The sequence below is a fragment of the Oncorhynchus masou genome, chromosome 30, assembly GCF_036934945.1.
Source record: "Oncorhynchus masou masou isolate Uvic2021 chromosome 30, UVic_Omas_1.1, whole genome shotgun sequence".
NCBI classification, from domain to species: Eukaryota; Metazoa; Chordata; class Actinopteri; order Salmoniformes; family Salmonidae; genus Oncorhynchus; species Oncorhynchus masou.
In genome coordinates, this window is record NC_088241.1 from 34285256 (window position 1) to 34307878 (window position 22623).

Sequence of the window (22623 nt, forward strand, 5' to 3'; positions counted from 1 at the left end):
CATGGTTACATCGAACAATATGGGTACGTGGGGACGTTAACTATGCCTTGGGGTTATTGTCACTTCTCTGATGTCATATTTGGGCTCAATGGGGGGGGGGGGGGGGGAGTTGTTGGGTAGGCTACTGAGCGGGAGTGACTAGAGTCTCCGCCGAACCGCGGTGCTGTGATTGTTGCTCACATACTCCACTCTACAAAGTTTGGCGAGCCATAACCTTCTGAAATCCAACAGCAAATATATTTTTGTTCAGCAAAAATTCCATATTCTACAAACACAAAAAAGGAACAGAAGGAACTAATATCCAGAGGGTAAGTTACCGAGGGCTCGGGTGGGTGTAATCACACATTATGCATTACGTTTTAATTGTTAATATCACATTAAAAACAGGATTGATTTGACCTGTATATATATATATATATGAATTTGAACGGCATATAATAAAAAGTTGGTTTAATTTACAAACTATAATAATTTTGACGCATATCTTCAACTTTCTTACCGTTATTTTTTCTTATTTCGGGCTTACTTCACGCATAGCCAACAGCCAGTCAAAGGCATATGCCCTTTTCTCCTTTTCGTTAGGTGGTCAAACATAACCAAAAATGGAAGCCACCCCGGTTGAAATTTTCAAAGCCGATAAGTGCCACTTGGCGCTCGGCGAAGAATGTTATATGAATTCTACTTCGCAGTCTGGATTTGCAGCAGGTCACAATCTGACTTTGGACTCTGACGGGGAAGAGGAGTCAATGTCCCCAATAATCCCCATTATCACAGCTGTGTACTCCGTGGTGTTTGTGGTGGGCTTGGTGGGCAACTGCCTCGTCATGTATGTTATCATCAGGTAAGGTTTATTATAATTGATTTGCACACTCATCTCAATATTGCATTGATATCAATTGCCAATATATCGCCTATTTCCAAAGAGTTTAGGCAAATTAAGGGTTACACCAAGTATGCTAAAAATACAACATTTCAGTAAAATGCCCATGCAAACACCTTACCACATTTTCGCACACAAAATTAAACTAAAGAGTGAAGTTTTGAAACATTTGCAACACTTGTGAGCCACCCAGTGGCAGGTGCATGTTTAAACCTAATAGTACATGTACAATCACTATATGATTTGTTAGGCTTTATTATTTTTTGTTTCAATCATAACATACTGTACAGTTCTATTGGAAGGAAAATACTTTTTTTACTATTGGGACTTTTTACAATTGGAATGCGACATCTGTTTGGGGCAATGTTGAAAAGTGTTCTAAATGTGTAAATGAAATGTGCCGAGCCTATATGAAATAGTGTTCTTTGGGCAGAGAGAAAGCGCATTAATTGCATTTAAAACCAGTGGCGCTCTATCATGTTGATAGGGTTGCTTGCACCTCGTTGGGTTTTATTTATGATGTGTAAAACAGATATAACAGTGCCGGTGTCATACGCAGTGCACCAACGCCTCACAAAGCACTCCAGACTAGAGGCAATTACCTCAAATCAGATTGATTGCACATTATCTTCCGGTGAGCAGAATTCCGTATTTTAGACGTCCATGGATGTCTGCGTCAGAACATGCTCGTTGGGCTGTAATCCACTGGGCCTTTCCGTCACCTTGCCAAGTTAATTCCATTGATTAGTAAATAGCGATATACTCTCAGCTCTCTGTTTTATGTAGCCAGCTCAGTTTACAATTGATATATTTTTTTCATCTGATTGACTGATTTTTTCCCTTCTCGTTAGAAGGAAATGTGCTATCAGAGCGGTGATTTAATTGTCGTACAGGCCTAGATTCAATCAGATCGAGCGTTAACCATTGATAATCAGCATTGGCCGACATCCGCATAGCAGATGTTTTGGCCTTCCTTTTATCCCTACCCCGTTATATTTTCAAAACGGCAATGGTAAATGTAGAATCTATCGATGATAGGAATAATGACAGTGTGAAATGGGAGCATGTCCAAGGTATTGATCCAAAAAAGCAACAGGCTCAACTAACTTCTAGTGGATCATGTGTATGGTAACTGGCCAATAGTCTATAACGCTATACTGTATGTAAAATGCATTCAGAAAGTATTCAGACCCCTTCCCTTATTCCACAATTTTACGGTACAGCCTTATTCTAAAACAGATTAAGTACATTTCCTCATCAATGTACAACAAAATACCCCATATTGACAAAGTGAAAACAGGTTTTTAGAAATGTTTGCAAATTAATAAAAAATATAAAAAAACAGAGAAACCTTATTTAAATAAGCATTCAGACCCTCTTCTATGAGATGAAATTGAGCTCAGGTGCATCCTGTTTCCATTGAACATCCTTCAGATGTTTCTACAACTTGAGTCCACCTGTGGTAAATTCAATGAATTGGACATGATTTGGAAAGGCACACACCTGTCTATACAGAGTCCCACAGTTGACAGTGCATGTCAGAGCAAAACCGAAGCCATGAGGTCAAAGGAATTGTCCGAAGAGCTCTGAGACGGGATTGTGTCGGCACAGATCTGGGGAAGGGTACCAAAAAATGTCTGCAGCATTGAAGGTCCCCAAGAACACAGTGGCCTCCAGCATTCTTAAATGGAAGAAGTTTGGAACCTCCAAGACTCTCCCTACAGCTGGACCCCAGCCAAACTGAACAATCGGGGGAGAAGGGCCTTGGTCAGGGAGGTAACCAAGAACCCGATGGTCACTCTGACAGAGCTCCAGAGCTCCTCTGTGGAGATGGGAAAACCTTCCAGAAGGACAACCATCCCTGCAGCACTCCACCAATCAGGCCTTTATGGTAGACTGGCCAGATGGAAGTGATTCCTCAGTAAAAGGCACATGACAGCCCGCTTGGAGTTTGCCAAAAGGCACCTAAAGAACTCTCAGACCATGAGAAACAAGATTCTCTGGACTGATGAAACTAAGATTGAACTCTTTGGCCTGAATGCCAAGCATCACATCTGGAGGAAACCTTGCACCATCCCTACAGTGAAGTATGGAAGTATGGTGTGGGGATATTTGTCAGGGACTGGGAGACTAGTCAGGATTAGAGGGAAAGATGAACGGCACAAAGTACAAAGAGATCCTTGATTAAAACCTGCTCCAGGGAGCACGTGATGCCGCGGAGCTGAGCAGACGTTGACAAACCGAGCTCTTCAAAGTTATTCCATTATTACCTAAATAACAACATTGAAACAATATTCTAACATCGGCTGATAAATTGTCAAAAACCTACCTTCCCAAAGAGCCATGGACCTCCGGCCGAGAGGCAAGAAGGACAACCTAAACGTTGTTGATTCCCAAGATAACGCTACAGCTAGCAAGATTAGCATTAGCCCTTATAACTCAGACGACAGTTTCAGCCTCTTGCGAGCCTGCTGACATGCTTGCTACTCTCCTCTGGAAAATTCAGGATGGTAACAAAGGTCTTTCTCTGAAAATTGACAAGAAATCGGCTGATCTCCATTCTTCCATTGACAACCTGAAATCCTGAAAGCATTAGCACAGTTGAGGATACCATCACTCGACATGACCAGGTTCTGATACAACTGCAAAAGGACAATGCCTACCTCAAAAACAAGGTAGACCAGATGGAGAACCAGAACAGACGTAGTAATATCCGTGTGGTGGGATTGAAAGAGGACAGCGAGGGCCGTGACCCGGTCCGTTTCTTCACTCAATGGATCCCGGATGTCCTAGGCATAATCAAAGTCACTAAGCCATTGGAAATCGAACCCACAGAACATCAGCACCGAAACCCCGGCCAGATGAGCCTCCACGAGCCATCCTGATCAGGTTCCTCTGTTTCCAGGACAGAGAGAAGATACTGCAACTGGCAAGAGCCAAAGAGGACATCACCATCGATGGCAAGAGGGTCAGCCTTTTCCTGGATATGAGCGCGGATCTCAGCAGACGTCGCAAGCATTTCAGACCTGCCACCAAAGCACTGAAGGAGAAAAACATCACCGGCTACCTCATCCACCCTGCGCGGATGAAAGTTCAGTACAAAGGCCGAAGCCATCTCTTCAACACACCGGGAGAAGTGCTCACTTTTCTCAAAGAACTGAACCACTTCTGAATCAGGATGGTCTCTCTGGGGGATAAGATACAGTTTGTTTGTTTTTTCTTTTCCGTGCTGTCCTGGGACTGGACTGCTGATATCTTCTTGGAATTTGAATCCGTTTACCCCGCTATCCGGTCGCTATAATTGATTTGTACTTTTTCAACTAACCATTTTTTTTCCCGGGGTGAGTCCTATTACATTTACAGGAGAGTATATTTTGGTTTAGTCAATATCCACTGGGCGAAGCAAATTAGTGGGCTTAGGCCCACTGCTTCCCCCCCCCCATTTATGTTTCTCCTCTCCTGAAAAGAGACTCAAGCAGCCCTTACTGTTGGCAGTAAATATTCAGCCATAAATGTCTATTCACAACGTTTGTTTTCAACTTAGAGAGCTTGCAGGTTTTAGTTTACACCAAGGATTAGCACTTGAGCAAATTGGATAGCGAGCAACAACGTATCTCTACAATTGTATTCATGTTTGATTGTTGGGATTGTGCTTTTAGTCTGACAATTGGGGTGGATGGGGTTTCTGTTTTTGTTTCTTTTCCCATGTTTTTTGTTGTTTCTTTCCTAAAGAGACACAGAGGTCACTTCAGTGTTCAAACTAAAGTTGAAATATTATCTGACTATTTACATACGAGAGATTCCCATTCGGTTATATATTTGCAATCCAACCTATGCTTAATACAAAAGGTCTTAAAGGTCTTAACAGCACGATTAAGAGGAAAAGAGTCTATACATACCTTTAGAAATTAAAGGCTGACATTGTGTTTTTACAAGAAACACATCTTACAGCCAGTGAACACAAGAAATTGAAGAGGGAATGGGTAGGACAAGTTTTTGCATCCTCTTTTAACCCCAAAGCAAGAGGAACTGCAATTTTGTCGACACATCCCCTTCTGCGTCAACAACACCATCTCTGATCCCTCGGGCAGGTTTGTTTTGGTGCAGGGGCATATGATTTCAGAGTCTTGGACCCTATTGAATATTTATGCTCCTACCTTCGATGACCATATGTCTTCCTTCAGGCTGCTCAACCAGGATAGCTACTGACTGGAGGAGATTTACATTTTTGTTTAGATACAGTTCTTGATAGGTCCTCTGATAAAGCCTCACTTCTTACCAAAGCCGGCAAGCTCACCATGCAATTCATGAAAGATCTTAATTTGCTAGACATCTGGTGACAGTTGCACCCACTGGAGAGGGACTACTCTTTTTATTCACACCCACACAACACACACACGCATAGATAACTTTTTACTATCGACCCAACTGTTTCATAGAGTGTTAGATATTGAGTATCTCCCCAGATTGCTTAGTGACCATTCTCCTCTGGTATTATCAATCTCCATTCCTACCAAGGTAAATGGGGCATATAGATGGAGACTAAATTCTACACTCCTGAAGCAACCTGAATTTTGTGCATTCATCAAGGAGCAGATCAATATGTTTTACTTTGACAAACAAACCCTCCGCTCCTGACAGTTCCATTCTTTGGGACACATTGAAAGCCTATCTGAGGGGACAGATCATTTCCTATACTAAAGGGTTGAATGTCCTTGAATCTGAAAACCTACCAAAGAGGCCCAGTTAAAGATCTATACAGGCTTTTGGGAAATACAAAACTGAAATATAATACTCTGAACACATATCAAGCTGAGAGGGCTCTCACTAAATCAAAACAGCGTTACTACGAGCTTGGAGAGAAAGCACACAAAGTATTGGCATGGCAACTGAAAGCAGAGAAAAGTAAGAGGACAATTAATGCTGTAGAAACTCTTACTAATGAGATATCTTTTGCCCCTACTGAAATTAATGATACTTTTAAGAAATACTACGAAGACCTCTACACTTCCCAATCAAGCGATGATATATCAGAGATCGACTCCTTTCTCTCCTCTCTCATCCTCCCATGCCTGGCAGAGGAAGACAGAGAGCGCCTGAGTGAACAGTTCTCAGTTCCTGAATTGTTGGAGGCCATTAAATCCTTACCTTCTAATAAATCTCCTGGGAAGGATGGCTTCCATCCAGAGTTCTATAAAGAATTTAGGGAGCTGTTGGTCCCCTACCTTTATGGAGGTACTTAAAAAGCCGGGGAGGACAACTACTTTCCAGAGTCTTTCTCTCAAGCAGTGATTACTGTTCTTCACAAGAAAGGGAAAACCCCGCTAAAGTGTGCCTCCTATAGACCAATCTCTCTCCTTAACACAGATTGTAAACTGGTCACCAAGATGCTATCTAAGTGACTGGAGTCATGTCTTCCCCTGTTGGTCAACCCGGATCAGACTGGCTTCATAATTAATAGATTGTCCTCCAATAATCTCAGAAGGTTCTTTGATATAATTCACCTTGCTAACAAAAACAAAATACCTAGTGTCGCAGTCTCCCTCGACACCGAAAAGGCCTTTGATAGGGTTGAATGGCCATACCTCTTTCGCGTCTTGGAAAAGTTTGGTTTAGGTACCGTGTTTGTACATTTAATAAAATCACTCTACAAATCTCCTAAAGCTAGGATTGCTATCAATGGGATTACTTCCTCCTCTTTCCCTCTCTATAGGGGGAACAGACAAGGTTGCCCATTTAGCCCCCACCTCTTTGCCCTCGCCATCGAATCATTGGCTGAGACTATTAGAACGTGCCCTGACATACATGGCTTTGAGGTGGGCCCCCATACCCATAAGTTATCACACTTTGCGGACGACCTTATCTTATTTCTAATGAACCCAGAACATTCCCTCTCTCACTTGCAGATCCTACTACGGTGTTATAGTTCTTTCTCTGGATATAAGGTCAATTTTGATAGAAGTGAAATCTTACCGTTGTCTGTCTTTGACCACCATACCATCAAGCACAAGTTTACTTTTAGATGGTCGCCTATGGGCTTCACATATTTGGGCATAATGGTGGATGGTAACCTGAAGAACCTCTATAAACTCAATCTGGCCAGCTTGTTGCAAAAATTGGAGGGTAACCTGTGTAAATGGATGGACTTGCCTCTCACTCTACTGGGTAGAATCAATGTAATTAAAATGAAGGTCCTGCCCAGATTTCTATATTTGTTCCTATCCCTGTGCCCGCAGCATTCTTTTCCTCTCTCGACAAGCTGACCAGACGGTTTATCTGGCACGGCAAAACCCCTACGGTTGGCCTGGATAAACTGACACTTGATTATGGTCAAGGGGACTTAAGCCTCCCCAATTTTAGAATATACTATTGGGCTGCACAGTCTAGGTGTCTGGCAATGGTCCCTCTCCCTCATGATTGAACATTGAAACGTTTGAGGTAAATGATGACACTGGGGCAGAATTGTTTTACAAATGGACAGAAAATCTATAAAAACCATTACCGGCAACCCTTTAATCATACATTCTGTCCAGGCATGGTGCAAACTGCATGAGCTGTTCAGACGGAAGGGATTTCTTTCCCCTAAAACCCCTTCATGGAACAATAGATTGATTCCTATGTTTTTCCAGAATAGTAACTTTAGACCATGGTCTGTGTCACTCTTCTGCAGAATTGTTATGAGGAGGGAGTTCTTATGTCTTTTGATCAGCTGAAACAGAAATACCACTTGCCTAACAGGGATGTCTTTAGCTACCTACAACTATGAAACTTTATTAGGGTGACTCTCAAGGGACAATGGAACCTACCTAAGATGTCACCTATTGAACAACTCTGCCACGCAGACCAACCACTGTTCAAGACCATTTCCCGTGTTTACAATGCTCTTATGTCAGGATTAACACTGCCTGAGCTAGATAAACCCCGACTTAGATGGGAGAAAGATCTGGGTATTGATCTTGATGAGGATCTATGGAGTGACCTATGCAGGGATGGTGTTACATCCACATTGAACTCCAGATACAGACTGATCCTGTTTAATTTCCTCCATCAGCTCTCTATCGCCCCATCTAGACTGCACAAGTTCAACCCTGATATCTCCTCCGTGTGTTTTAGATGTGGCTCAGATGAAGGAACATTCCTCCATTCCACTTGGCAGTGTTCAAAACTACACGGTTTCTGGCAGTGGGTATGCGATGCCATATCCTCAATTCAAGGGGTTGCATTCCCTTTAGACCCGGAGGTCTGTGTACCGGGTAACTTTACTAACTCAAATCTTAGGCAAAGCCATACTATAAAGCTAACAGAAATATTGCTAGCGATTGCCAAGAAATGTATTGCCTTGAAATGGAAATGGGATTCCCCCCTGCCAGTTGCAATGTGGCGATCGGAAGTTAATAGTTATATCCCAATGGAGAAAATCACTTACTGCTTAAGTTAGAGACATTTTACAGAATTTGGCAACCTTTTATTGACTATTTGGAGAATCTCCCCCTACATCACATTGATTGAATCTCTATATAATCCTAACAGGATGTTTCACACGTAATGTATAATATGTAGAATACAGCAGGTATATGATCCAATGTCTCATTATTATAATGTTTTATTTTACTCTTTATTATGACTTATTTATTGTATGTTTGTATATATAATATATTTATTTTTGTACACTCGTCTGTTACTGTCACTTTGTCATAGTGGTGTCTAATATCTTTTCACTTTTGTTTTGAATGTTCTTAATTGGAAAATGCAAAAATAAAATGTATTTAAAAAAATTAAAAAAACCTGCTTCAGGACACTCGAGACCTCATACTAATGTGAAGGTTTTACTGTCCAACAGGACAACGACCTTAAGCACACAGCCAAGACAACACAGGAGTGGTTTCGGGACAAGTCTTTGAATGTCCTTGAGTGGCCCAGCCAGAGCTCGGACTTGAACACAATCAAACATCTCTGGAGAGACCTGAAAATAGCTGTGCAGCAATGCTCCCCATCCAACCTGACAGAGCTTGACAGGATCTTTAGAGAAGAATGGGAAAAACTCCCCAAATACAGGTGTGTCAAGCTTGCAGCGTCATACCCAAGAAGACTTGGCTGTAATTGCTGCCAAAGGTGCTTCAACAAAGTACAGAGTAAAGGGTCTAAGTACTTATGTAAATATCATATCAAACATTTCTAAAAACCTGTTTTTGCTTTGTCATTGTGGGGTATTGCGTGTAGATTCAACAGGGGGAAATATATTCAATCCATTTTAGAATAAGGTTGTAACTATACAAAATGTGGAAAACGTCAAGGGGTCTGAATACCTTCCGAATGCACTGTATATATATCTATAGCCGTTTCAGATCTTAAAGATTATCTGGGATTCAAACAACAGCAAAGGGCCACCCAACCCCTTTATGGGGTAAACAGCTGAGGAATGGGGCTTGAGAAATGTAACCACACTCATATGAGAGAGAGTGATGGATGCAAGGACTGACCATCCATGAGATCAGCATTTTTGTTTTGAAGCTTAGACAGTTGAGACAGCTACTGACAGTTGAATTAAACTTTTGAGACATTTATAAGTTGTCCTATTTTCTTCAAGAATCAATGGCTATATTCACTGAGTGTATAAAACTCTAGGAACACCTTCCTAATATTGAGTTGCACCCCCTTTTGCCCTAAGAACAGCCTCATTGGACTCTACAAGGTGTCTAAAGAGATCCACAGGGATGCTGGCCAATGTTGACTCCAACGCTTCCCACAGTTGTGTGAAGTTGGCTGAATGTTCTTTGGGTGGTGGACCGTTCTTGAAAAACGTGAAAAACCCAGCAGCGTTGCAGTTCTTGACACACTCAAACCAGTGCGCCTGGCACCTACCACCTACTACCATACCCATTTTAAAGGCACTTAAATGATTTCTCTTGCCCATTCACCCTGTGAATGGCACACATACACAATCCACGTCTCAACTGTCTCAAGGCTTAAACATCATTATTGTCTCCTCCCTTTATCTACACTTTTTGAAGTGGATTAAATAGGTGACATCAATAAGGGATCATTGCTTTCACCTAGATTCACTTGGTCAGTCTATGTCATGGAAAGAGCATGTTTGTACACTCAGTGTATTTGAAAGTCAAAACATGTATTTACCAATTGCAGATTGCCACTTTAAAATATAAATTGTTTAATGTAGATCACTTACGTGTTTGGGACACCATTTAAAAGTATGACAGCTGCTAAGCTAGCCCTGCCACGTGACATTATCTCCCCTAGTTACAGATATAGTTTTTCAGAGACATCAAAAGACCTTGTATGATCATTTTATATTACTTTTAGTCTGCCCCGTGTTGTTGGGATTATCAATATAAATGAAAATCACCAGGTCAGAGGATGGCGAGATAGACAAAATCGCCCTCTAGTGGCCTCATGGGTGGAACGTTATTCATATTTTTCATAATTAATAAACATTATTTATTTTTTAAATGCTGAAAATCCAGTATTTCTCTGTCAAACGGTTTGGTTATATTTCAGTCTTTTGTGATGTATATAATGTCTAATATTAGGATAGAAACTCAAAATGTAATACATTTCAACTTTCTATCTGACATGGTACATGTGTATTCTTTTTTAAAGACCATAACCTGTGTGTGTGAGGTGTATACTTTTGTGTCAATGTAGATCTGTTTAAGACTACCAAGAAATCCTCTGTGTGACCCTGATTTAGCCCACTGCAGTAAAAGGTTTAACAGATGGAAAAGTTTTCCTTTGGGTTTCATTTCGTTCTTTCATCAGCTGTCGATAACAATAATCGCCTGGGTTCCAAAACCATTCGAAATCTTTCAAATACTGTTGACATTTGCTCTAGTCTAGCCTTTTTCAAACCTCTCCACGGGGACCCACAGCCATTCTATGTACAGTGCCTTCAGAAAGTATTCCTAAAGTATTCCTACACCTTGACTTATTCCACATTTTGTTGTTACAGCCTGAGTTCAAAATGGTTGAAATTTATATTTTATCTACACACAATACTCCATAATGACAAAGTGAAAACATGTTTTCAGAAGTGTTTGCTAATTTATTGAAAATGAAATACAGAAACACAGCATCTCATTTACATAAGTATTCACACCACTGAGTCAATGCATTTTAGAATCACTTTTGGCAGCGATTGCAGCTGAGTCTTTCAGGGTAAGTCTAAGAGCGTGGCACACCTGGATTGTACAGTATTTGCACATTTGATTAATTCTTCAAGCTCTGTCAAGTTGGTTGTTGGTCATTGCTAGACAGCCATTTTCAAGTCTTGCCATTGATTTTCAAGCCAATTTATGTCAAAACTGGAACTAGGCCACTCTCAAACATTCAATGTCGTCTTGGTAATCAACTCCGGTGTATATTTGGCCTTGTGTTTTAGGTTACTGTTCTGCTGAAAGGTGGATTCATCTCCCAGTCTGGTGAAAAGCAGACTTAACCAGGTTTTCTTCTATGATTTTTCCTCTGCTTAGCTCCATTCCGTTTCTTTTTTTATCCTGAAAAACTCCCCACTCCTTAACGATTACATTCATAGCCATAACATGATGCAGCCACCACTATGCTTGAAAATATGGAGAGTGGTACTCAGTAATGTGTTGTATTGGATTTGCCCCAAACTTAACACTTTCTATTCAGGATAAAAAGTGAATTGCTTTGCCTCATTTTTTGCAGTATTCCTTTAGTGCCTTGATGCAAACAGGATGCATGTTTTGGAATATTTTTATTCTGTACAGGCTTCTTTCTTTCACTGTCAATTAGGTTAGTATTGTGGACTAACTACAATGTTGTTGATCCATCCTCAGTTTTCTCCGAGCACAGCCATTCAACTCAGTAACTACTTTAAAGTCACAATTGGCTTCATGGTGCAATCCTTGAGCGGTTTCCTTCCTCTCCGGCAACTGAGTTAGGAAGGACTTGTGTATCTTTGCAGTGACTGGGTTTATTGATACACCATCCAAAGTGTAATTCATTTTGTATTACCCATCTACCAATAGGTGCCCTTCTTTGCGAGGCATTGGAAAACCTCCCCTGTCTTTGTGATTGAAGCTGTGTTTGAAATTAACTGCTTGACTAAGGGACCTTACAGATAATTGTATGCGTGGGGCACAGAGATGGTAGTCATTCAAAAATCATGTTAAACTATTATTGCACAAAGAGTGAGTCCATGCAACTTATTATTTGACATGCACATTTTTTTTTACAACTAAACTTATTTAGGATTGCCATAACAAAGGGGTTGAGTACCTACTGACTCAAGACATTACAGCTTCACATTTTTTATTAATTTGTAAAAAATTCTAAAAACATAACTCCACTTTGACATTATGGCGTATTGTGTGTAGGCCACTGGCACAAAATCTCAATTTAATAAAAATGAAATACAGGCTGTAAACTATACAATTCAAGCGGTGTGAATAAAGTGGCCATGGCGAAATAAGTGGGTGGATCATCGGCGATGGGTGTAACATCAGCCCTCTTTGATTGGTTAGACTGTTTTGATTGAGCGGCCTTGTTTTTAGTTTCTAAATGTGTTTTCATTGGTCAGTTCCTGTGTGGTGATACTGATGGTTTGTCAGGACAGTTGCAGTCACGCCAAACGGTCTCTAAATTCTGCCCATTTGGCTGTTTGCTTTCCATACACCCACTTGTGTTGATATGCCTGTATATGTTGACACACACGTGTTCCGGCAGCCATGTTGACTTCCAGTTACCCATGAGTCAAATGTCTGGGGTTCCCTGAGGAGAGATTTGAAAAAGACTGCTCTAGTCTGCCAGATGGATGAGGTTAGCACTCGTCACTATTCTATTCTTTCCACTGTGCCATGCAGGCAAGCTCAATCAAGCCCAGATAGATGATTTTAAATAGTATTTAAACTCAGGTATGGACCTTACACATTCTACCCTACATTCTTTACTCTATGCTGTTTTTGAAACAGGTATACAAAGATGAAGACGGCCACCAACATTTACATATTCAACCTGGCTCTGGCCGACGCCTTGGTCACCACGACAATGCCTTTCCAGAGCACTGACTACCTGTTGAACTCTTGGCCGTTTGGCGAGGTGGTGTGTAAGGTGTTCATATCCATCGACTACTACAACATGTTCACCAGCATCTTCACCCTGACCATGATGAGTGTTGACCGCTATGTGGCCGTGTGCCACCCGGTCAAAGCCCTGGATTTCCGAACACCCATCAATGCCAAGATGATCAACGTGTGTATCTGGATGCTGTCGTCGGCAGCCGGCATACCAGCACTGCTACTGGGGGGCACCCAGACCAACAATGGTGAGAAAGCATGCAGACACCCACACAGTCATGAAGCACGCACACAAAAGAATGCATGCGCATGGATCCATACACGCACACATTTCCGAAGAGAACGTCATGAAAATTTTATGCACAGTTTGCGCAGGTTACTTTATGTCTCTGTTTGAGTGAATCAATGTGCAGAAGTGCCCATCTAATCTCAGTACATTTTGGTCCTATTTTGTAGAGGAGAAGAATGATCAATCTAAGCCATGAGCTTGCCATTATCTTTAAACCACATATTATTGTTTCTAAGCTGTGAATAAGTGGGAAAAAGTGGAAGTTCCCTTTTGAGTTTACATTAGGCATTCCATAACAGCACTGCAGAGTGAGAGGTGAACCAGACACAAAGGGAAATGTATGTGTTCTCAGAACTCTTTGTATGAGCCTAGGTGCATTTCATCGGTGCTCTCTCTTTCTCGACCTCCTCTCTCCTCTCTCTTTCTCTTCTCCCATCTCTCTCCCTCTAGGCACCACGGAGTGTGCCTTACAATTCCCGGAGCCATACGTGTACTGGGACACCCTGATGAAGATCTGTGTGTTTGTGTTTGCCTTCGTGGTGCCCGTGCTCATCATCACCGTGTGCTACTCCCTGATGGTGCTACGACTCAAGAGCGTGCGTCTCCTCTCGGGCTCCCGGGAGAAGGACCGCAACCTGCGACGCATCACCCGCCTGGTCATGGTGGTGGTGGTGGTATTCGTAGTGTGCTGGACGCCCATCCACATCTTCATCCTGGTCAAGGCGCTGGTGAGCGTTCCAGAAACCACCGCCGTCATGGCCGCCTACTTCTTCTGCGTAGCGCTGGGCTACACCAACAGCAGCCTCAACCCCGTCCTCTACGCATTCCTGGATGAGAATTTCAAGAGATGCTTCAGGGACTTCTGCGTCCCGACAAAGCTGAAGAAGGTGGACAAGGGGTCGGGTAAAAAAGGCACCGTAAGGTCCCCGGAGGCACCAGTTCCACTGGAGAACCCACACGGGACTAGAAAGCCGGCATGACTAGCCATGGAAGTGTCTTTCATTTCTCAAGTTGGAAAGGAAGACTCTAATGATCTGGGCCTAACCCAGGCGATATCAGGAATGTGAGCGCAGCAGTGCTACTGTTCCTTTGTAAATAGCTCAGACTAGATGACTGATGTTCCATTGTTTCTCTTTCAGTTATTTGTTTCTATCTCACAATGGGGATTCGCTAGAATCCCCACCTATTCTCGGAAGAACCTATCAAAATTTGGAAGACCCATTTGTGACCAAGCTTTAACTTTCTGACTGATGTCTTGAGATGTTCCTTCAATATATCCACAGAATTTTCCTGCACCATGATGCCATCTATTTTCTGAAGTGCACCAGTCCCTCCTGCAGCAAAGCACCCCCACAACATGATGCTACCACCCCTGTGCTTCACGGTTGGGATGGTGTTCTTCAGCTTACAAGCCTCCCCCTTTTTCCTCCAAACATAACAATGTTCATTTTGGCCAAACAGTTCTATTATTGTTTCATCAGACCAGAGGACATTTCTCCAAAAAGTATGAACCTTGTCCCCATGTGCAGTTGCAAACCGTAGACTGGCTTTTTTATGGATGTTTTGGAGCAGTGGCTTCTTCCTTGCTGAGCAGCCTTTCAGGTTATGTCGATATAGGACTTGTTTTATTGTGGGTATAGATACTTTTGCACGTTTCCTCCAGCATCTTCACAAGGTCCTTTGTTGTTGTTCTGGGATTGATTTGCACTTTTCACACCAACGTTCATCTCTAGGAGACAGAACACGTCTCCTTCCTGAGTGGTATGATGGCAGTGACGTCCCATGTTGTTTATACTTATGTACTATTGTTTGTTCAGATGAACATGGTACCTTCAGGCGTTTGGAAATTGCTCCCAAGGATGAACCAGACTTGTGGAGGTCTAGAATTTTTTTCTGAGGTCTTGGCTGATTTCTTTTGATTTTCCCATTATGTCAAACAAAGAGACACTGAGTTTGAAGGTAGGCCTTGAAATACATCCACAGGTACACTTCCAATGACTGAAATTATGTCAATTAGCCTATCAGAAGCTTCTAAAGCCATGACATCCTTTTCTGTAATTTTCCAAGCTGTTTAAAGTCAGAGTCAACATAGTGTATGTAAACTTCTGACTCACTGGAATTGTGATACAGTGAATTATAAGTGAAATAATGTGTCTGTAAAACAACTGTTGAAAAAATTACTTGTATCATACACAAAGTAGATGTCCTAACCGACTTGCCAAAACTATAGTTTGTTCACAAGAAATTTGTGGAGTGGTTGAAAAACAAGTTTTAATAACTTCAACCTAAGTGTATGTAAACCTCCGACTTCAACTGTAGTAACCAAAAAAGTGTAAAACAAATCAAAATATATTTTAGATTCTTCAAAGTAACAACCCTTTGCCTTGATGACAGCTTTGCACACTCTTGGCATTCTCTCAACCAGCTTCATGAGGAATGCTTTTCCAACAGTTGAAGGAGTTCCCACATATGCTGAGCATTTGTTGGCTGCTTTTCCTTCACTCTGCGGTCCAACTCATCCCAAACCATCTCAATTGGGTTGAGGTCGGGTGATTGTGGATGCCAGGTTATCTGATGCAGCACTTCAATCCCTCTCCTTCTTTGTCAAATAGACCTTACACAGCCTGGAGGTGAGTTGGGTCATTGTCCTGTTGAAAAATAAATGATAGTGGGACTAAGCGCAATCCAGATAGGATGGGGTATCACTGAATAATTCTGTGGTAGCCAAGCTAGTTCATTGTGCCTTGAATTCTAAATAAATCACAGACAGTGTCACTAGCAATGCACACCCACACCATCACACCTCCTCCTCCATGCTTTACGGTGGGAACCACACATGCGGAGATCATCCGTTCACCTACTCACAAAGACACGGCGGTTGGAACCAAAAATCTCTAATTTGGACTCGTCCTTTAGTAGTGGTTTCTTTTCAGCAATTCGATCTTGAAGGCCTGATTCACGCAGTCTCCTCTTAACAGCTGATGTTGAGATGTGTCTGTTACTTGAACTCTGTGAAGCATTTATTTGGGCTGCAATTTCTGAAGCTGGTAACTCTAATGATCCTCTGCAGCAGAGGTAACTCTGGGTCTTCCATTGCTGTGGCCGTCCTCATGAGAGCCAGTTTCCTCATAGCACTTGATGGTTTTTGCGACTGCACATGAAGAAACCTTTAAATTTTTGAAATTCTGTATACCACCCCTACCTTGTCACAACATAACTGATTAATTCAAACGCATTAAGAGCAAAATAAATTCCACAAATTAACTTTTAACAAGTCACACCTGTTTATTGAAATACATTCCAGGTGACTACCTCATGAAACTGGTTGAGAGAGTGTCATGAGTGTGCAAAGCTGTCATCAAGGCAAAGGGTAGCTACTTTGAAGAATCTCAAATGTAAAATATGTTTTAATTTGTTTCACACTTCTTTGGTTACTTCATGATTCCATATGTGTTATTCATAGCTGTAATGTCTTCTATTATTCTACAATGTAGAAAATAGTCAAAACAAAGTAAAACCCTTGAAGGAGTAGGTGTGTCCAAACGTTTGACTGGTACTGTATGCAAGAAAGCAGGAGAAGGGTGTGGTGAGGGATTATTGAAGATACTCTTTGAAGGTAGGGTTTCAGATGTTTTCCGGAGATGGTCAGTCTGCCAAGACTCAGGCTTGGCACCTGAACCAGGCCAAATCTTTAGGGAAGCAGTCCTATGCTGCAGCCGCAGCGAGGATCCACCTCTCTCACCCTCCTACGGGAGGTAAGAAGGGTCGGCCAACCTAGGGCTCCCTGCCCTACCCTCTATCTTCAGGTTTAACATTTGCCTCCTCTTCCCCGCTTTGAATTTTCACAGCAGTGGGAAGGCATGCCTCCGTTAAGACAAACCCCTATTCTCTGTGCAGGCGTCAGAGCTATCTGGCACTCCCACAAAGCTTTCACACAGCTTTAGCTTTTTCCTTATCCCATTTTGTACAGCGATTGGTTCACGCAGCCGGGCCACTATCTGCTTTGCCTCCCAATCTTACGGGAGCAAGTGGCTGACGATATATCTTCGCTCTTGACAACACTCCTCCATGAAGCAGGGCCAAGACATATTTATTACGTAGCTGTCCTACTGCCCATGATTAGGACGCTGCGCTGCAGCTGTTTCCTTCCTCCTCCTGCTATATTGCATGACGTCTTATGTCATGGTGCTGGCTGCTCTCTCTTGAGAAAGCCCACTTCCCGTATCTATCCAGACTGACTTGTTGCAGCCTGGTAGAAGCAACGACCATGTGAGGGGCCCTGGGAGACCCCATCCCCCAAAAACGGTGACACACCATTTGGGGTGGAAGAGCTCAGCTGACACACCCAGGAATAATTGGGTGATGCCGTATGCTTTCCCTCCTATGTTGCCTACCCTTCCCTCTTCCGTCTACACGGAGAAAGGGAATAGGGCCTTCCCCTCATCTTCGAGCCCCTCGGTGACTTTCCGGTCAGCAGTTACACCCTGCTTATGACCAGTACTGACAGCTATCATCATGCAGGGTTTATACCCTAGTGAACAAAGCAATTCTCTATCTTTGGAAAGGAGTGCCAGCACCTTATGCATGCTCTCTGTTTTACAGTTCTGCATTATTCTTGGAGAAGTGGTATGACTAAGCAGATTGTTTCCTTCCTATACTCTGTTTTCCATTGTCCTAAGGCTCCTCTACTCCTGCACAGTTCTGAATGGATTGCAAGTTGCAATATTCCTCCTCTACCCCTGCCATCCAATTAAATCAGGGGTGCCAAACTCATTCCACGGAGGGCCAAATGTCTATGGATGTTTTTTTGTTTTATTGACCACCAGGTGAGGGGAGTTCCTTACTAATCAGTGACCTTAATTCATCATTTAAATACAAGGAGGAGCAAAAACCCGCAGACATTCGGCCCTACATGGAATGAGTTTGACATGTAAATTAAATAGTTATCTTGAGACGTGTTTATGACAAAACACCAATAATGATTGGAGAAGAGCTTTTAAAGGGGCATTCTGGGATTGGTACATCCATTTTTTGGGCTATTCGATTTTGTCATGTCTGTCTCCACCAACCAAAATGTGCATGTGCAGAGATCTATTACCTCCTGTGGGATTCCAACACCCTTTTGGGATGAGCACACAAAAACCTTTGGATTTGGGGCTAGGGAAAGGCTGTATTCCAGTGGTCACCAACCTTTTCTGAGTCAAGATCACTTTAGAGTCCAAAATCAAGCCAAGATCTACTAATAAGATCTAATAATAACAACGCAAGCTTATCAAAACACTTTGCTATACTCATTCATTGCAGCTGCAGTGCTAGTTGTAGTGTGAGTGGAATTAGGGAGAACGTGCATTTTATGGCTTATAAAAGTATGGAACATTGCTGTGCTGACAGTGCTGAATAACAACTTAAAGAGAGAACTTTTGTCTAAAAACAGCGGCTCTTTGCTGTATTCTTTGAGTCTCTCTCTAGTCTTGGTTTTAAAAGCTTTTAAATCTCACAGTATCAAATTTGCTGTGCACACAAGGCTTATTTTTACAGCCTATGGCTTGAGGAAACTATGCAGACATGGTGATCTGAGCTATGTGATTGGCCAGCGGTAGGCCTATAGGTGCACTTGATTTGCTCTCTGGGCCTGCTGGGCATGTGGAGTTCTATTTCAGACGCATGAAATGGTTCAAAATGGGAACACATTGCCTTCCTGGCGCTAGGGCTGCTGAATCAAGTGCACCTAAAGGTGAAATCCTCAGGGACATAGAATGGGTTAAACATTTTTACCTTGTAATATAGATACTGGTGAGAATTCACTCTAAAATATGTTAAGTGCTACAAGTTTTATTTGCTATTGTCTATAAATGTATGTAGTGGTACTATATTTCTTTACATCTTATTGACTGTTTATTTTTTTCCCTTTAATAATATATCTTTCTATATTGTATTTACATGTTTTTCTGTCTCTTTCTTTGAATTCCAAATGGCATCCTACTCCCTATAAAGTGCACTACTTTTGACAAAAGTACAGTATGTCAAAGGTCAAAGGTAGTACACTACAGAATATAGGAAATAGCAGTGGTGTAAAGTACATAAGTAAAAATACTTTAAAGTACTACTTAAGTAGTTTTTGGGGGGTATCTGTACATTACTTTACTATTTATATTTTTTGACAACTTTTACTTCGTTACGTTCCTAAAGAAAATAATATACTTTTTACTCCATACATTTTACCTGACACCCAAAAGTACTCGTTGCATTTTGAATGCTTAGCAGGACAGTACAATGGTCTAATTCACACACTGAAGAGCACATCTCTGGTCATCCCTGCTGCCTCTGATCTGTCAGACTCACTAAACACATGCTTCGTTTGTAAATTATGCCTGAGTGTTGGAGCGTGCCCCTGGCTTGCCATAAATAAAATAAAAACAAGAAAATGGTGCCGCCTGCTTTGCTTAATAGAAGGAATTTCAAATTATTTTATACTTTTACATTTAATACTTATGCATATTTTTGAAATTATATTTACTTTTGATACTTAATTATATTTAGTACCAAATACTTCTAGACGAGTATCAAGTAGTATTTTACTGGGGGAATTTTCTTTTACTCAAGTAACTTTCCATTAAGTTATCAAGTATGACAATTGGGTACTTTTCTACACGCTGGGGAATAGGTTGCTATTTTGGACGCAGATTTGTCCTTCTGCATGCTTCTAGGCCATATGTGCCTTTTACAGTTCAGGAGACAGTAGGATACATCTCCAGGCAAAAGTAAAGATTTGATACTACAACATGGAAACTGGTGTCAACTAACTTCCCCTTGAGCTAAATTTGTTGAATTAATATTTTTATTTTTTTGAAAAGATGTTGGAAATATGAATTCAACTGATTTTGCCTACTGGGGACATGGTCGTTAAAAAATGAAGGGTTATGCTTACCGTATGCTTCCCAATCGAAACAGTTTGCACATATATTATGACGACATTCGGTGAAGATTTTGTTTGTTTTGGTCTTTCGACAGATTTTTGTTTGCCAGTTTGTGCAAATCGAAGTTTGGTACCCGAAGTCTACACCCCTTCGTCAGTGATTGGTCAACAGTACTACTCCTAGTAGGAGTGGGAACTATGGGCAGGATTCTTCAAATAAGTGTTTGTTGTCATTCAACGAGAGACAACTAGTTTTCATGCACATTTTTTCACTTGAGAAATACTGAATCAAACATCTTAGTTAGATTAAAAATTGCCCGACTAAGACCTCTGCAAAAATGTCAAAATGAATGACAGATTTCTTGATTTCTCTATATTGAGAAAGTGTTACTGGGTATGTTGTTGCTACGGTGGCCCAAGAGGGACAAACAACAGTAATATTGCCGTTTTTGTGTGTTTTTTTGTCAAGTGAAGGTCTTTAGGGAGTATGCGAGTACAGACATTCATATCGCCGAGCTGAGTTCTGCTAGACGAACACTAGACCTATGTATGCGGACACCTTTACTGTAGGTGACTTGAGACAGGCTCTTGTGGAAATCCTGGATTTGAATGTTTTTTATTTTATTTATTGACACAGGGCTTACATATCTTTGACATCTGGAGCTATCTCCTGCATGTCAAGTTGCTAATTTTAGGATAACAATCACGTGATGTTTATATAGCTTGCGCCTGGATGCACATATTCATATTTGGATATTCATATTCTTACAGTAGAGAAACTAAGTATATGCAATCTAAGAAAATAAAGACTGGTTTATTTGAATTTGTCATGCACGTGGTTGAATATTCAAATTACTGTATGATAAAATATACATAAATAAATACTGTATGTATGGTACATGTATATATCTTTGCACAGGCATCATTTTTTACAATCAAATGTACCCGTATTTCAATCATGTCAATAAGCATTGCAAACAGGACATAAATTCAACTAAATCCTAAGAGTTGAATTGTTCGATCAAGCAACGTTAGGGAAGTAAATGCTTGATAGTCAACTCCTTTTGTAAATGTTCTAACGCCCACCGGGTTCCCCTTTGGAATGTACAGTATATTCAATGACTTTAAGATGTACTGTGTATCTCACATGTCATTCATTCTTAGAGCTATAGCATTCGTATAACATGTGATATAACACGTGGTTAATTCTCAGAGCAGTACAGTACATAATAAATACATTCCTCTTCAGTTTTAAAGGTGCAATCCGGGATTGGTACATCCATTTTTTGGGACTATTAAATGAATGATATATAACCATTGATTCTTGAAGAATATAGCTTGTGATTGAGCTTAGTTCAGCGATCATCCTCCTATCACCTTTTAGTCATCACAGAGGCACATGCATACAGATATAAGAGCCTCTCTACCTGTGAAAACACGGAAGAACAAAACATTTTAAAATGTGTTTAGAGTTACTGACAACAAAAGACTTTGGGATATGATTCAGAAAAAGAAGAACAGTGATGATCATAGAACTTGTCCTCGTGTGTCATTGCAATTTTTGTAAATATCACTTTCATAACCTCCTTCACTGGTTCAGTTTTTTGTCAAATGTACAGAAGGTGCTCAGTGCAGTACTCAGTATTAAAGTCATTACTAAGGAAGCGTCTCTTCAAATGTGAACAGATCCTGTGGGGATATGTCTGCTATATCTAAGGAGCTGAAGGAGCGCAATTAGGCCAACACTTTGTGTGTGTGTGTGTGTGTGTGTGTGTGTGTGTGTGTGTGTGTGTGTGTGTGTGTGTGTGTTTACGCACAAAGTTAATGAAATAAAAACATAATGTCGTCTCATCTACTACAGTACATCTCATTGACTGGGACAAGCTTTTAATCATATTTATCTCTCAATTAACTTCTCCCTTTTACTATTACAAATATATCATAGATATCAATGGCTATTTGCATGTGGACATTTAATTAACCTTTTAACTCTTTGGTGTTAAGTCCCCTATTAATGGGACTTTGAGCAGTTCTGGACCGGTGCCGACTGACATTTTGGTGTACAAAGCGCTCTGTGAACATCGCGGGGTCCAGTACCGTATAGTGCCAGAAAGCCCCATCTGTCTGCTTTCCACTACCACTGTCAATGGACCTGACTTGAAGTGTCAGGTTTCAAATCCGACATTTGCATATGGAGTGGTGTCACATTTCTTGGTAAATCCACACAAATTATGGATTTCCTCTGCCTCTGAGCGATGGAGCCTGGCCTGGGAGATGACACATTAAAAGGAACAGTCTAGCAAATCCATCAATCGTGGCTTCAACTTGCTGTGATATTATCAGACGGATCTAGAGCTCTCAACATGAAAAAAATACTAAATAAATTTGTAGAATTGAACACGAACACTTTCTCTTGGCCACAGAGGGACAAAATCACTGTGTGTAAAGCTGAAGTTGTAACAAGTCTGCAGAATGGTATCTC

General features: G+C 41.3%; 1 protein-coding gene across 1 annotated transcript; it reads left to right on the forward strand.

The window, feature by feature from the left end:
- Positions 1-220: 220 nt before the first annotated feature.
- On the forward strand, positions 221-14205 carry LOC135523148 (delta-type opioid receptor-like). Its single transcript, XM_064949873.1, has 4 exons — positions 221-308; positions 583-841; positions 12832-13184; positions 13676-14205. The coding sequence occupies exons 2-4, from the start codon at positions 603-605 to the stop codon at positions 14203-14205; spliced, it is 1122 nt and encodes a 373-aa protein (XP_064805945.1). The 5' UTR covers positions 221-308; positions 583-602.
- The last annotated feature ends 8418 nt before the right edge of the window (positions 14206-22623 follow it).